The 16,246-nt window shown below is 36.0% G+C and overlaps 1 protein-coding gene across 7 annotated transcripts in view; it reads left to right on the top strand.

The window, feature by feature from the left end:
- Nucleotides 1-16,018, top strand: part of PPM1A (protein phosphatase, Mg2+/Mn2+ dependent 1A) — a 36,245-nt gene extending 20,227 nt beyond the window's left edge. For 2 of the 7 annotated variants that reach the window (XR_013956868.1, XM_080617877.1), the window contains exon 4: nucleotides 468-1,194. Coding sequence is in view for 4 of the 7 variants with exons in the window: in XM_080617877.1 (XP_080474003.1) it covers nucleotides 468-523 (56 nt within the window). In the remaining 3 variants the exon portion in view is untranslated. Of the gene's footprint in view, nucleotides 1-467; nucleotides 1,195-1,610; nucleotides 2,604-3,000; nucleotides 3,110-5,653; nucleotides 5,712-7,850 lie in introns of those variants that run through there. The other 5 variants (XM_080617876.1, XR_013956866.1, XR_013956867.1 and 2 more) reach the window with 5 other exon arrangements.
- Nucleotides 16,019-16,246: the final 228 nt, after the last annotated feature.

Below are 16,246 nucleotides of genomic sequence, written 5' to 3'. Positions count from 1 at the left end.
ACTCATGAGGGAAGTTGAGAGGCTGAACTAAGGCAGAACTTCAAGACCAGGAGTTGATTAACTTTGTTACATTGAACTTAATAATTCTTAGTAGTTAATTGTTTCCTGGTGTAAGTGGATAGTGCAGTATGACTAGTGAGGTAGGGCTGCTACAGCATCTGAAGCTTTCAACACTACAACGAATAATCTTGCTGTTATCCTAGGATACTTTAAGAATGGCAGTGCTTAACTTTTAAAGTGTAATCTATAGCTGAAGGAACTAGAAAATATAAAGAGTACTTTTATAAAGATCTCACTAATCTGTACCTTCAGTTTAAAGTTAAAACAGAGACTTGATGAAAATGCATATCATATTTTTATGCATTTCACTACTCAGTGTAGTCCAACAAGTGATGAGATTTGATGCTTACTAATGTGCTTTTTTTTTTTTTTTTTTCCCTGGCTGTACTTTTATTCCCTCAACCTAGAATATAACTTTATACTTTCAAGAAGCAGTGCAATTTTAAGACTGAATGGGGTTTAGTAGTGATGGTCATCTTGAATAAGGAGAGGCGATTCAGACTTAAAAATGTGAAGTTTTCTACTTACCATCACACCTAGGACTCTCCTTTTACTAATTCTGATGCGTTTGTGGTCCAGATTTACAGCTGCAATAAATAATAATGGAAGAAGCAGCAAGTGTGGAGAAGCATCTTTGTGCCATTACTTGCAATAAAACAATGTTACTCCTAAAGTATCGTGTGAATTTCAGTGTAGAAGTAATCAGTCATTCCAAAATGTGTTGCTATTATTTGCACTAATATGTGTTATTGATGTGTTGACTCTAAAATGAAAGTTGTCTAAGCTTTTTTTTCTATTCTCTTTTTTTTTACATAAAAACATTTCATAATAGATAATCCTTGCGATATTTATACCTATAGAGAAATAATTTTAAGTAAGCCATTATATGTTCCTTCTCATATTTTTCACAAAATCAAAGCTCTGGCTTTTCCTTAAACTTTGTGTAGGATTCCCATTCAGAATATCAAAAAGCAGATATGTCTTGAATCTTTTATTTTAGGGTTGTAAGTACATTTTTCCAGTACTTGATGCCATGAAAATGTGTAGAAGATTTAAAAGTAAATTAAAGATTGGGGGGAGGGTTACAAGATGTATTGAAAGAAGATAATTCCAATAAATTCAACACAGCTAGCAGACCGACTCCATTTGTTGTGTCTTCAGTGTTCATTCAGTCTGTATCTGTAGTTTTATCAAAATATAAATGTATTCATTTAGTGGAGACTGTATGTTAAATGTACTGCAGTTACAGGTTGTGAAACTGTGTAGTATAGGTAAACTATAAATTCCTTATTTTTGTACAGCAGAACTTTAGCACTAGTACAATGTAGAATATATTAGATGTTCAAAATTGCACAATAAAGGAACTTGGCAAACCAAATCTGAGATCTTTGCTTTTTATTGAGATTTAAGAGTGTTAGATTGTTCACTGAACACTAGATGGTAAAACAAATTTTGGCTATAGATGTTGAGGAAATGGCAAATTTTTGAGGTGTCTATGGTGTGTGGTGTCATTTATAGAAAAAGTAGGTTTGGAAGTAAATGGCTTAAAGCTTTTTGTTTGCAGAGTTTGACACTGGTTGAGGCCTAGGCAGTGCTTCCGCTGTACCTGGCAAATAATTTACACAGCCTGACTGCCAAATAGAGCTGATGGTTTTTATAAACACACACAGCCCTGAAAATCTTACATGCAGAGAAAGTAAGTCACAATTCTTGTGGGTTTGTTTGGTTGTTCTTTTTTTTTTTTTAAAGGTTTTTTTTTTCTTGTTAACAAAAAAGGACTGGGTACATGTTGGTTTTTAAAGCTTTTAATGTGCCTTACCTCACGAGTTAAATGATAAAATAGAAACTCTGTATGCTTTTCTGGAATTATCATTTAGGGAAAAAACCTGAATGCTAGAGTACTCTTCAAAAGTGGTACTGATGAATTCCAGTTACTCTTCAGGATGCATAAATACCTTATTACGTGAAGAATAGTGTGCATCTACGTATGTGTATGTATGTGTGCATGTATGTACACATTATGGTGTGTGCTGCAGTATTCCCTTGAAGATCAACAACGCCAAATCTTAAAAATTCATCTGTCTTGCAGTTTCTGAGAGCTCATGTTTACAGAGAAACCAATGTTCTTTAAATTTCATAAAATCCCTATTTAAAGAGTGAGTCCTCAGAGGTGGTATGGTCTCTTGAGTTCAAATAAAATTGTGTGCTTACCAAAAAAAAAGCCTAAAAAAAGTTAAAGACTGAATTTCTTAGCAAATGTGACTGTGGCTACAGTACAGATTCTCTTCACCCAGAAGTTGGAGTGGATCAGGTTTTAATAACTGCCCAATGTTCACGTATCTCTGAAGTGAGTTGAGGACAGAATTGTCTCTTAGGCGTAATGTCCCTGGCTTTTAATTTGTATGTAATAGTTCTTAAATTAGCTTGTTGCTGTAATGCAGTGAGGTACAAGTATTGGCTAACACGCATAACGGCCATGGGAGTTATTTTTAATATGTCTAACTTTTTGGGTTTTGAAAATGCTATGCTTTGTAAGATGGCAATAGTCTTTTACCTTCTGTTGCAGCAATAATCTTTTACTTCCTATTGCAGCGATAAAGCACAGGGCATTCTGCTGGGAAGATACTGCATCTTCTGTTATATCTAATGTATAGCAGAAAAGCCATTAAAGATTTTTTTCCTGCTTCTATTAGGTAGCTGTGTACTTCTAAAACCAGTGTGCATGTTAACAGTTAGGAATATATGTCAAATCTGTTACAGGTTCTTTTTCTTACCAAACCAAAGTTAACAATTATCATGCTGAATATGGTCTGTCATATTTTTTTAGTATATGTATATATATTTACTGAAGTTAAGCTGCCTTTTTATAAAACTGAGTGTTTCAATCTTTATAAGTTAAATTTGGACTGTACTTACAAAAAAAGTACTTCTGATTCCCAGAGATCATAAAGAAGCAGGGTGAAGGAGTCCCAGACTTAGTCCACGTGATGCGTACGTTAGCAACTGAGAGCATCCCAAACCTCCCGCCAGGGGGTGAATTGGCGAGCAAGTGAGTTCACATTGGTGTAAATGTGTTTTTTCATTTAAATCAAAACTTAACTGTAAGGCCACTCTTAAAAGTGGGGGGTGGGAAAAAGGGTAGAGGACAAAAGGTGATGATCTGTTCTTCAATTTGTGTTACTCAGTTTTTCTGAATGGACAGAACAAGCATAACAACAGAGTTAACTATGAATCGCTACTAAAATGTCAAACTGTCACTTTGGCAAGGACTGAGGGTTTTTTTAAGGGTGGCCTGAGTGTGTCTGTTTTCTGTAATTAACTGGGTTTTCTGGGTGGGAAGTTACATTTGAAGATGCAGGTATAATGCACTGACATAAAAATAGCCCCTTGGGTATGTAGTTCCACACTTTGACAAGAAGTGACATGCATATAATGTTTTGCTTGGCAGCTTTCTTTTCTTGTCTGTAGCTAAAGCAATGTTGTAATTGCTTAAAGTTTGCTTTTGTATCTCTCTGCTGTGACAAATCTGGAAACCACATAGAAGTCTACGAAAAAAGTTGGAAGTTAAATTTCCACCCTTATATAGGCTGGCTTTGTCCTTAAGGAGTTCAGCATTGATGCTTTGTGGCTTCCCAAATAGATGTTCAGTCTTTAAGGAAACAATGCAGTTAGCTCGTTTGCACACCCAAGCCAAGTGCTTTTTGGTTCAAAAGATTTTTTGTGAACCTGTGCTGTGTTAAAATGGATTGGGCATATACGTTACAGACTATTTTTAATCCTTCAGAATATGATTTTTGTATTGTTACACAAAACCCATGAAGACTCTAGGTATGTAATTGAATAAATAACTGTGGCATGACTTCTACAAAATAAAATTGTTCTTGTATGAATTGTTTAATTGGGAAGAAATGTCAGTTTTGTGTATAATAGCATCTATTTAGGATGTGTTGCTATAGTCTTGAACTATTGATGAGTCATTTACTCATGAAGTATGGCATACAAATTGATTTTTCTCGGTCTCCTTTGGCTAGCAGTAGTATGGTTGTGAAGTGGTGCAGACTGACTTCCATTGGATTTTGTGTCTTAGTGATGCTAGTTTGAATAGGAATTGATAAAAGTATAGATTTAATTGGATGTTAGTGTAGCTCAAAGCACTACTGTCAATTTGGAAGAAAAATAATGCTTTTCAAGAAACCTTTTATTTGTAATGAAAGATACATATTGCTTGAAAGATAAGGGAAACTTTCAAGTTCATATGTGCAATGTACTTTGTGTGTAATTGCTTGGTTTTATTACTTTAAATTCAGTTTCTTCTTCCATGCCATATAATCATTTGCTAGATCCACTGTGATGTTTCTACTGCTGCATGGTAGTTCGTGACATTTTAGTGTTACGAGATCATTATAAAGCCTATCATCTGCTTTTTTTCTTCTGCTGCACTCCTTTGTGATTGCACTGCATGCATTCATGAGCAGTTAAAAGGTTGTTCTTTGAAGTTGGTTTTGTATGGCAGTTGTAGCCTGGTACTTCCTCATACTTCATTCTGCAGAAGGGGATTTGGAAGGAAGTTGCTTTTAAAGTCCAATCTATAATTCCTGTGTTTTACTCCCCTCTTTCCTTCCTACTCCCCTTTTTGATTCCTGCTCCTTCTCCAAGGTTGTTTCCTTATTATCTGTGTAAGGCAAAGGCTCCCTCTTCCTTCAGACTCACATTGTTGAGGTTTTTGGTTTTGAGCGTCAGTTTTAAAGAAAACCTTTGCACCATGTGTCACAAACAAAAAAAAACCAAAAACAAAGTGTTTCTTGTTTACATGTTAAGTGCAGTTTTTCTATGAATATTTTATCAATCTTTTTCCTGTCAATATATCTTATCAGTATTAGAAAAGTCAAGAATCCCAGAGATCAAAGTTAATTCCACGCTACCTTAAATATGCTAAGCAAATTTTTTTTTAAAGGACGAAGCTGACAAAATTCCTGAATTTTTTAAGAATATTTTTTACCAGACAGAATTCTGCTCAGTCTGAAGATATGATACACAGAACTGCTGTTTGCATTTTACGTTTTTTTGAGAAATGTGGCAAGAGAGTAGTGGACATACTGCTTCATGAAAAGTACATTTTGGAATGTAATATGAACAAAAATGTATTTCAGAATGCAGTTCTTTTTGCGTTCAGAAAATAAAAAGCCCTATTATTTATTAAAGTGCCATAATATATTAAGTACTACTGCAGCATTCATCAGACACACAAATGACGAGGGTATTCAATGTACATCAAGTTTTCTGATGCCCTTTCTCAAAGTTAGGAAGAGTAGCACCAGGCAGCACTGCAGCCTCACCTGGATGTCAGATTGTGCTCTTCTCCTGCTGAACTCTGAGTGGTATTCAGCCTTGTTTTTCTTTAACCTAAAGCTTTTAAAGTGTGCCGTAACTGTCTCCAGTGTTTAATGACACTAAGTGCTGAGTTGCAGTGAACTTGGTTCTGTGAATTTAAAGCATTCTAAAGTTTATATTTTAAGCAAAAATTGTACTTAGGGAATTTAACTTAAAAAAATGGCACCACCTTAAAATCTTGTGGGTTTGTTTTTTGCTCTAGACGGAGTGTGATTGAAGCCGTTTATAATAGACTGAACCCCTACAGGAATGATGATACTGTAAGTATCCTTTCTCTTACGTTATCTTCACCACACACACACACAATTATTTTAGCTGTTTTGTAAAGAAACATATTGCTAGTTTGTGTTAAAAGCCTCATTCCCCCAAAGAAGCAGTAGCAATGTTGTACTCTTTGGACTGTATTTTTTAGTTGTTTTCTGCTGCCTTCTGCTGATCGTAGTCTCAGACCCCCAGTATGGTTGATTCATTTGTCCTCTGGAATTTCATTATTTGTCTTCTGTCTGGGTTTCCAAATGCTTTCCTACCAAATGGTGCAGTCATGTATGGGGTTTTATTCCTTCTTAAGGGAGACATTTTCCCCCAAATACCAATAATAAAATGGCTGTACTTGTAGGTTAAGTGGATTTGTAACTATCAGCTTTAAGAGTATACTAATTTTCCAAATGGACTGCATAAGTGCTTTTATTCTTAAGCATAGAACAACTTGTAACAAGCATACAGTTTAGGTTCTTTCCTGTCAGTGGCCAGAGTGACAAAAATAGACAAACTAAAATATGATCAGTGTTCCCAGTTGCGATTAGATCACTGGAAACAATGTTCTGTCACCAAAAGTGCTGTTTTTCATAAAACAATTAAATAGTTCTCTTACCTACCAGCAAAAATTACTACATGCTTAGATGTGAAGTAAGTGAAATGCATCCAGACATAAAGAATTGTGTGTTGGCTTTACAACAGGGTGCTAGTTTATTTGGCAGTTCTTGTTATCTCTTCAGCATAAATAATCCTAAATAGTGACTGAAAGATCCTTTACCTTCAAAATACATTCTGTAGTATGTTACTGTTCTATAAATGTACAGTACACAAACTACTAGTTTTGTGATGATATTGGCAACTTGGATAAAGAAATTTGCATGCTGAATAGTTGGCATGGAGCTCCTGAGTTTTTGCTTGCTACTGCTTTTATTCTTCATCTTACACTTGAAACAAACATAACCATTTTGGTCTTTCATATAATTGCTCTCCTTTGCTAATTCTGGTCCAGAAGAAAAAAGCTGGAAGTGATACTTTTGCAAAGGGTAATTTCAGTGATTTGGGGTTTTTTACTGTACCTCTGTGCCAGCTGTTCTTTATGATTTATAATGAATTCTGTGTGCAAGTTTGAATGAAGGGTGCAGAACTTTAGTGCTAAGAAATTGTCATATGTGGCATTGCTAGAGGCTTAATTAGCCTTTTTTCTCTCAAAGGAATCAGTAAGGCAGTGCTTTTAAAGAGGAGTAATATTTCTACCACCTTCAATCTTACTGATGATAGGGAAGTGTAACTGTGGAAGCACCACCATATGCTGTTGTTAAAGCCCATTTTGGCCTTTAATTACTTAGGGGAAGTAGCAGGTAATGCTGAAACCACCAGGATTGCTGTCAGAAGCAGTTTGCTTCTAGTTGCACTAGAATCTGTTAAACACTTTTTCAGGGGTGTGGTAGTTACACAAAATCCACAATTGCCCAGTGAGCCCAAATGGACCAAATTTTAGAGGTAGTCGGGTATTGGTTGCATGGTTGTTATGCCATGTAGTGTGGCCATACAGTTACGATTTAGAGCATGTCATGTCTTCACTTCAAATATTCTTATGTACGTATCTTTGCAGTTTTATTAGCATCCAAAATTAGGGTTTCCTGCAGTTGCCCTAAGTGCACTTCTTTAACTTGAAATTATAAATGTTAAAATTGATCTGAATTACAACAGGGTGTCAGTTGATGACTGTATCTTCCTGCGCAGTGAGGGAGGGCTGAAAACACAGAAGATGGTATTGATAATAACAAATGGCATGAGGCACATCGTGCTCTTTTAACACACCTGTGTAGTTAGGGTGTTATTACTTCTAAATACTCTGGGAATGTTTTTGAATGATGTCCTGGGATATTATTTTGAGGCTTAATAAGGCTATCCTAAACCACTTGGTAAGATTTTGAAGTGTGTTGGTACTAAAATAAATTAAGTTGGTACTTCATAAATTAAGCATATGTAGGCTTTAGATACTTAAATGCTATTTCTAAAGGGGGGAGAAAAGAGACTCCTAAAGTGATTTAGGTCTTTACCCTTTTCAGTCTGGATTATCCAGAAATTTCTGTAAATACGGGCACTCCAGACTTTAAAGGGTTCCTTCTTTTTTCTTTAAGGATTCTGCCTCAACTGATGATATGTGGTAAACTGGTCATCTAGCTGTGGAGTTCACGTTTCATCCTTCAAATGAAAGTGCAGCCCAACCTCACTGACCCTTCTTAACATCCATCTTCAACCTTAATTAAAGAAGGGAATATGATGTGTTGGCAAGAGTGACTACAGCAGTGCGACATCTAGCCCAGGAACTGATCTTTTTTGTAAAACAGACTTCTGTAAACGTGATTTCAAACCGTAATTCATGTTGTAAATCAGACTCCAGCAATTTATGTTGTATGATTTTGTTTTTGTAAAGTGCAATTGTCTTGTACAAAATGCTCATATTTAATTATGAACTGCTTTAAATCACTATAAAGGTTAGAAGAAATGTTTGGCTTGTGTGATGCAACAATATATATCCCTTTAATTCATGTTGTGGTTTTGGATTGCAAGGAGCAGCAGCCTAGCCAGCTAGGTGCTCAAGAGGTGCACAAAACTATAAAGACAACTTTTTGGTTTATATGAAAGCTGTCTTGTGGGCAATTTCCCAGAAACTGCAGTGTGTGAATTTGCTTGGCAATGGAAACGTAACTAAGAGTAGTGCACATTCTTCAGCAAATGTGAATCGGTTTCTTGGACATACTCCTGCTCTCACATCGAGTTAAAGGGAGTTCTGATTTTGACTTCAGTGGGAGTCAAATCATGCCCTATTAATAGTATCGTGTTCATACACGTACGAACCTTGGGATTAGAATGCCTTGATTCTTTGCACCTCTTTTTTCATTAACCCTTACCTGAAATTACTAATCACTGAGCACGAACAGGCAGCTTTCTACACACAGTAGGAGTCTGCAGCATTTTTACAATCCTGATTGGCTGGATCTGCTGCTGTTCCAAGTAAAATAACTTTGAATTCCATTTTATCAATAAAGCTTGATTTAACAAACAAGAAATTTATCCATAAATGTGTAATTCCTTTTTTCCTGCCTTTTAAAATGTCAGTGCCATTGTAAATGATATTTTATTTGTGGAAGAATATTTTTATTAATTGGTAGCCCATTTTTAAAATGGGAAGGATTTTGATTATTGCCCAAGACATAGCCATATGCTAAAGGATGATGTGGGATTAATCCATTACCCTATTTTTTAAGCGTGGGTTTTTTCAGGCTTTTTGGTGGTTGGTTTGGGTTTTTTCTCCCCACTGAAGGTGTGCATTGGTTTGAATTTGCCTACTGTTTGATAAAAATACATTTGTCAAAGCCTGACAATCTTTAACATTTTATGGTATATGTTTTTAATTGACCCACTTAGAATGAGAGACTAGTGGTTAAACAGTACTTGTGATTTGAGATATAGCATGTTGACAATATTTAACTGTTCGTTGTTTAAAATTCTAATTTAAAATTTTATAAGATAATAAACTAATTTGATTTAAGCTTAGCTTTTTCCCATTAAGCATACAAAAACTAAGTTTTTGAGTCAGTCGTGTTTGCAAAACTGCTGTTTTGTGCACCTTGTATTGTCTTTTTGGTTGAGAATATTGTGTTTAATATGTAGTTTACTCATTTAGTAGGCAGATTCCCAAAAAGGAAAATCAGTAAAACAAGTAGATTGTAACATTTACTGCAGTTAAACAGGATCAGAACTTGGTGTATAATTACTTTTTGATAGGAAACTGTAGTACAATGCATTTTGCTATATTTGTCTTTCCCTGACTTTGAAATATACATATTTGTATATATAGCCTTAAAACTAATGCAGAGTTAGGGAACACTGAACATTGAAAAAGTAACTTATAGTGTCTTGGAACTAAGTATAGTATATACCAGCAAACTTTTCTTTTATCCCTCTTGTCTATGTGGGGTGCTTAAACGTAACTTCATTGTATTCAGTTTGTAATCTGTTCAAGCATGAATGAAGAAAACATAAGCACTATTTGTATTTATAAATTTATAGCAATTTTTGCTTAAAGAACCAGTTCCTTACCTACCTATGAATAAATGCTTAAAATGTCTAATTTTGTTGTAGAGTGCAAAACTATAATAATGTTAACTTATAGCTTCACAGGCACCTGATTAACAAGCATATTTAATAATACATGGCATATTAGTGCAAAAGGCTAAACTTAATTTAGGACTAGGCAGTTAAAGTTCTGTCCTTTTTACGTAGAGACTAAAGTTTAGGTTTGGAAACTGCAAAACCTTGAACCTTGGACTGTGGAACCTTTGAGTTTTAAACTAAAATCTGAAGGAAAACTGTGGTGTGAAAAGCCATACTTCAAACAATAATCACTTAAACTGTCTCAGTGACAAATGATGTATTTGAAGCCTCTTCTTGGAGGTCTCCTAAAGGTTAGAAAGAAAATAATTCTGCTATTGCTACAGGTGATGTAACTAGGTTTGAGGGTAGCAGAAGAAAGCCCGTTTCAGGCCTTTCTCTCTCCCGCCTATGTTCAGCGTTTTGATGAGGTCAGAGCACTGAATCTACTATGTATGCATAAACACTGCCATTTTAGATACAGATTTTGATTAAAAATGCACGGATCAAGTGTATCAGGCATCCTAGAAAAGAGGCAAGCTGTACTTTTCACTGCTCTGAAAAGGAAAAGGCACTTTTGCACCTTTGTGCATCTCCTTCTTGCACCAGAAACTTTTTTTAAATGCTAAAAACATTAGCACCTCAGGGGCAAGGCAGCAATTTTTTTGAAGTATTGTGTGCTATTTATTTCCCTCTTGGAAAAAGATTCCTGTGTGACAAAAATGAAAATTGCGTGATGTTAAAAGATGTATTTTTAAATACATGTTCAAATAGGATGCTCCCAATTTGCTTGTTTTTAAAAGGAAATTACATTTGTAAAGCTACTCTGCTTCATATGCCATGCAACTTTGTTTTCCTTCTACATATGACAGCTTCACTGGCTTCAGTTTCTGTGTGTTTTGTTATAGTCAGATTAAATGTTTCACTGATCATTCTGGGAGAATACCTGTACTGCTTTATAGACAACTGTTTTAAATAATTCTCACTAATTCAGCATTGAAATATGTTCAAGACAGAAGCTTCTAAAATGTGTTTTAAACCCAATGTTGGATTAACTAAATGTAATTACATTAAGTAGGGTCCTAGATTTGCAAGGCTTTGTAAATTGGTTGTGTCAGTAGAGTCCCTTTCACATGTGATGGGGCATAAATGTGCAAGTTATGAAGCCAAGGCCTTTCAGCTGGCACCACAAAGACCTTGATGCATGGTCATCACTCGTTTTCATCTTCCAGCGGAAGTCAAAATTGGAGAAAGGAATTTCAGATGCTTCTTGTTAAACTACACTGAATTGCGGTAGTCCTAGGTTGTGTCATGCTAGCAAGGTGCCGGATGAATATTAAGCAGCAGATGGGTAATGGTAGCGCTTACCTTAATAGTTCATGCAGATGCTAAAACAAATAATTTCAACATGTACTTATGATAAACTGACTTTAATGTCCATTAAATTGTTTATTGCAAAGCTGGTACTATTTCAACTGTAGGTTAAAATCAGAGCTATTTTGCTCATTTCAAGAATTGGATACTTGAAATGGTGATTTAACAAAATTGGGGAACAGTTTTCAATTCAGTTGATCCTCTGATAAGAATCTCATATTAATTTGATACACTGGGATAAGATAGCCTTCCTATTGCATTTCATTTTTTAGTAATTTATGAACTAAGAGTATGGTTTCATAATCAGCTTATAGTCAAGACTAAACCGTTGCTCAAAGTTTTCACCTTCTGCCCTTTTTGTGCCACTACTCTTGCTTATGTGGCCATGCAGTTGGGAGAAAGGCAAAAATCTGTACTCTTCAGCTGGGTAAGTTGATAATCCAGTCACTGGATGTTGGTCTGAGGTCAAGATGCAGAGCGGGGAGACAGGACTGAGAGCAAAGGAAAGGTTGTGCCAGCCCTTCTGTCACAGTTTGGGAATCCACACCCTAGAAGCAGATAGGTGATTGACCTGCATCTAAAGCCTTTGCAGACCTTTCTTCACTCTATACTCAAATATTTTGCATTGATAAACATTCTTTTTCTTAAAATTGGAATCATGAGACTGGTTTTAATGTCATCTTATGTATGAGTTCCATGCTGACAAACCTATTTTCTGTTTGCTTTCTCTAGATGTAAGTACCTCTGTCCTGCAGGATAGACAGCATGGCTGCCACAAGGTTAATGATATGGTTGTTACAGTTTACTTTGTTTCAGTGTACATCAGGATTTCATCATTCTGAGATGTTCACCTTCAGCTCCACTTGCCCCTTCTTGAATTGCTTTTATACACAAATTACTTGGTATATTTAAACTTGGCCATGTCTGAAATGGACTAACCTTTAGTGAAATGTTATCCTTTTCCTCATCGTTTGGCAAATATGGTATTTTAATAAACCTGATGTATAGGTTCAGAAATGGCAGAACTTTGTTAGAGCTATAAAGCTGTACCTGATTTTTTTCCTGTAGAAAACAGAATTGTTACTCTGTGCCAACCTTCGTGAGGTGTGGAAATAACATCTACTGGGTAACTAGTGTAGCTCCTTGTTCCTACTGCTATGTGTGTCTGAGATGATCATATACTGAGCCTTTATATACCAATACAGGGTGTAGAGTCTGCTTGGCTGGATGTGTTTTTTAACTCTTTAAATAGTAAAAAGAGGCTCCACACATGAATTTCTAGGATGCTGCAGTGCATAAAATGAAAGTGATTGCTGCTGTAAGCTGTAAAAATTTTGAATTTGAAAATGAGCAAAAGTTTAAAGTAACAGTCTGAGGTGCTAAGTACTTTTGACTGACCTGTCTGAAATACTGATCAGAGAATCCGATCTGTTGGTGAGCTCTTTCTGAGCTATCTCTGTGGAGTGCTTGCAGTCTGCAGGTATCTATGGACACAGGCATGCACCTTCTGAAGTACTTTGAGCCTTATTTTGCTTAATAATGCTACTTCATAAATGAGGTAGCAGTCACATGGGCCATGGCATTTGTTCACAGAAGTTCAGGAAGCTGTAGGAAAACTTAAAGCTTTTCTTTATTCTCATGGACCAGTAAATCCTTTGAAGGAATATACAACATGCTAAAAGTTGAGTTTACATTATTTTCCACTGACAATTTATTTCCAGAAAAATGTGCAAATAATTGTGCTGTTTACTTAATGCGTGGAAAAATGTCTGGAGCTTTAATCTCCTGATTGTGTCAGAGTTGTTGACCTACAGTGACCTAGACTGTATGCATATTCCTTGCTTTATGTGTTTATTTGACTTTCCTCTGAGCAGCATTAAACCAGATTATTTTTTTTTTTCCTCTTCCCCTCATGTAGACACCCTTCTATAGTCTTTGCTTCCAAGCTAAGAGAACAGGATTGTTAGATAATGTCTTAAGAAGAGATTTTGGGGAGGCTTGCTTTAAATGCAACAGCAACAGAACTCCTAATCATTGTAACCCTCAAAATTTGGGGAAGTGGGATTAACATTAAAAATGCCTTTTATAAAATTAATAGTTCTATTCTGAAAGCGTCAAAACTTCAGCAGAGGTGGAATGACAGGTCAGATTCCTAGAGTATATATTGGCTTATGCCTGGCCAGATTTTCATGCTTAACTTGTACTAATTCATGCCAAATCTTTTTTAAAATATCACTATCTACTTCCCCGCTCTCCCCCCCCAAAAAAAAAAAAACAACCCAAAAGAATCAAAACCAGTGGCCCTTACTGCTGTGTAACCAGCCATTTGCAAGGGTGAGTGCTGTGTCAGAACATGTCAGTAACATTTTCCTCTGAGAGCACTACATTGGCACTTCACAGCTCACTGTAACGTGGAGCCAAAGCTGAAATTCATTTTTCTTCCATTAACTGGATAGCTCTGAAGAGCTGGCGGGAGCGTGGTGTTTTTACAGCTAAAGCAGACAGGACTGTCCATATACATTGTGAGTAAGCTCCTAGAGTTGAAGGAGATGCCATTGTTGCTTCTTCTGAGAAATATCTTTGAGAAGAAAAATTAGAAAACTTGAGACTGGCTGGTCATAAAACATTCTGTACTTCTACTTCTGTCAGTGCAGTACATGTATGACTGTAAGACTAAGGCCCACAGCTTAATTTCACGTGCGTTACTGAATTCAACCCAATCTGAGCAATGGAAGTACTGAGTAGCCAATTTCAGTTTCAGGCTGAAGCTTAGTATTTTTGTCCAAACAGGGAAAAAAATCAAATTAATTGGGAAAATTGGGCACGTACTTAACTTTGCATCCCGCTGACATGGATGGAGCCTCACTCACAATATATAGTTTGCGCATGTATTGTTGGAGCCTTAACTGTCCCACTTTGGAATGAAAACAAAATGTAATCTTTATTCAGTTTAGGTTTTGGAAAAGCTTTTCAAAGCCAAAATGAAGAAGGTGGTAATGTTAAAGCAGAATGTTAGGTTCATTGGAGATACATTTTAAAGAATTATGAAATTAAGTCTGCATTTTTTTCTTTTAAAAGGTCAGAAGGACATAGTTTAAGAGGTTTGGTCTTTGGTGTAGTGCTTTTAGCTGTAAAGAATAAATGAAAGGATGAAATACAAATTGAGTTATCCAGGATAGAAAAACAATGAGACCCTAAAAATCTAGGAATAAAGCTGCTGAATTTACATAGCATTATTTGCATGTCCAGTGATGAACCTACTGAAGGGATCTTTGTTGATATTTTTAGGGGGACTTTTTATTCTTGCTGAGTTTTTGATGCTAGACTGACACGTCTGCTGCAATTTGAGATTTCCAGACTCTTAAATTGGAAACTGGGCATTATTCAACAGAGTCCCCAGTACACAAGTTGTTGCAGTACCTGTTAGCATGTGTTCTGCAGGTTAATGCCATGCACCAGTTTGGTGCTGGAAGATGGGATTTCCTATCCTGTGTTTTATTGCTGATGGTGTGATTTGCAATAACTTTGAGTACAAGAGTTAAGTTGTATTTATTAACTGGATCTCTTTGGTGCCAGGAATCTAGTTTTTGGAGTAAGTGCTGAATTATGCAAATGTCCTTGGCAAATTGTGCTGAGTAGTTCAGTACTCGGAAAACTAAATTACTAGCAGCGAAGGGTTAATACAAGATGAAAGCCTCAATTTTCCTAGCCAGGGAATACTGGATATTTGAAAAGTGTGAGGTTTGATTTCCAGGGTGGCTGCTTTATGAATCTTTCAAAGCAGAGATTATGTTTTCTAGCATCTGTCTTGTTACTAAGACCATGTATGAACATGCTGAATTAGAGAGTGTTCACCTGTCTTCTCACAGAATTGACTCCACGTCGTATCATTAGAGTCTCTTTTGTAGTGACATGCTGTGCCTGTCTTTTTAGAAAATTCATGACCTCTTTATATCTATTTTGTGGAAAGTGTAACTTTTTTCATTGATGACCTGTATAAATATGTTACGAATTGAGAGTTTTAAGCTTGAAAAGCATGTTTGCAGATTACACAGCTTCGTTATGGAATTTATAAATTTAACAGAGTAATATACAAGAGCATAACTATTTTCCTTAAGTAGAATGTATAACAATATATAATAAATTATTCTCCACGTAGTTCACCCACTATTTACAGTTTTACACAATTCAAACTGTGTGTTTACAGAAAGTTCAATAAATGTATATTTTGTACTATGTACAGATTCCTGGTCCCAAAGAAAATGTGTGAACTTAGTTTTTAACTTTTGAGATTGTACCTTTTTTTTTTCTTTTTTTCTTTTTTTCTTTTTTTTTTTTTTTGTTTGGAATCAGTTGAACAAACTGTGTTATGCCTGTCAATGGTGGAGGCTTGCATTGGAGAAAATGGGAACTGGAAATATTTCTAATCTACAAAAGTGATTCCACTAAATAAAACAGGCAACTACATCATGTGTGTGTATTTGACTGGTATGCTATAAACCGTTTTCACACCTGTTTTACCATCACTAATTTCCAAACTCAGACCTCCTTCAGTTTTCTGATTCAAGTTAGTTATATTAAAATGGAATATTGAAAGCTTATTTTGATCATTTTTAATTACAGTGATCAAAATTCCCCTTTTTCACTGTTTTTCCCCTTGAATGTTGAAATTCCAAGGTAATGCAGTGTGCACTTGGCTCCAGCCATGGCATTCCCCAGAGGCTGCCTGGTCTGGGTCTTTTGCGAAAGCTAGGGATTGCTCAGGGTGCCCAGCTTCTGGAAAAACCACGTCACAAAGGAGCAAAATATATTTGTATCTTTTGCCCTGATTCAGGACCCGGAAATACAGGATAGACTTCTTTAGGATTTTGAGGGAATATGAGCCTATATATTATCTGTTCGCATTTGTCTTCCCTGGAAATCTTTATAGACAGATGCTGACATGGACTATACAAATTAAACCAGGGGAGGGGACAGGAGGGTGTTCTGCTGTCACCTGTGACCT

Source organism: Psittacula echo, assembly GCF_963264785.1.
Source record: "Psittacula echo genome assembly, chromosome: 5".
NCBI classification, from domain to species: domain Eukaryota; kingdom Metazoa; phylum Chordata; class Aves; order Psittaciformes; family Psittacidae; genus Psittacula; species Psittacula echo.
This window is presented reverse-complemented; position numbering and strand designations above follow the sequence as displayed.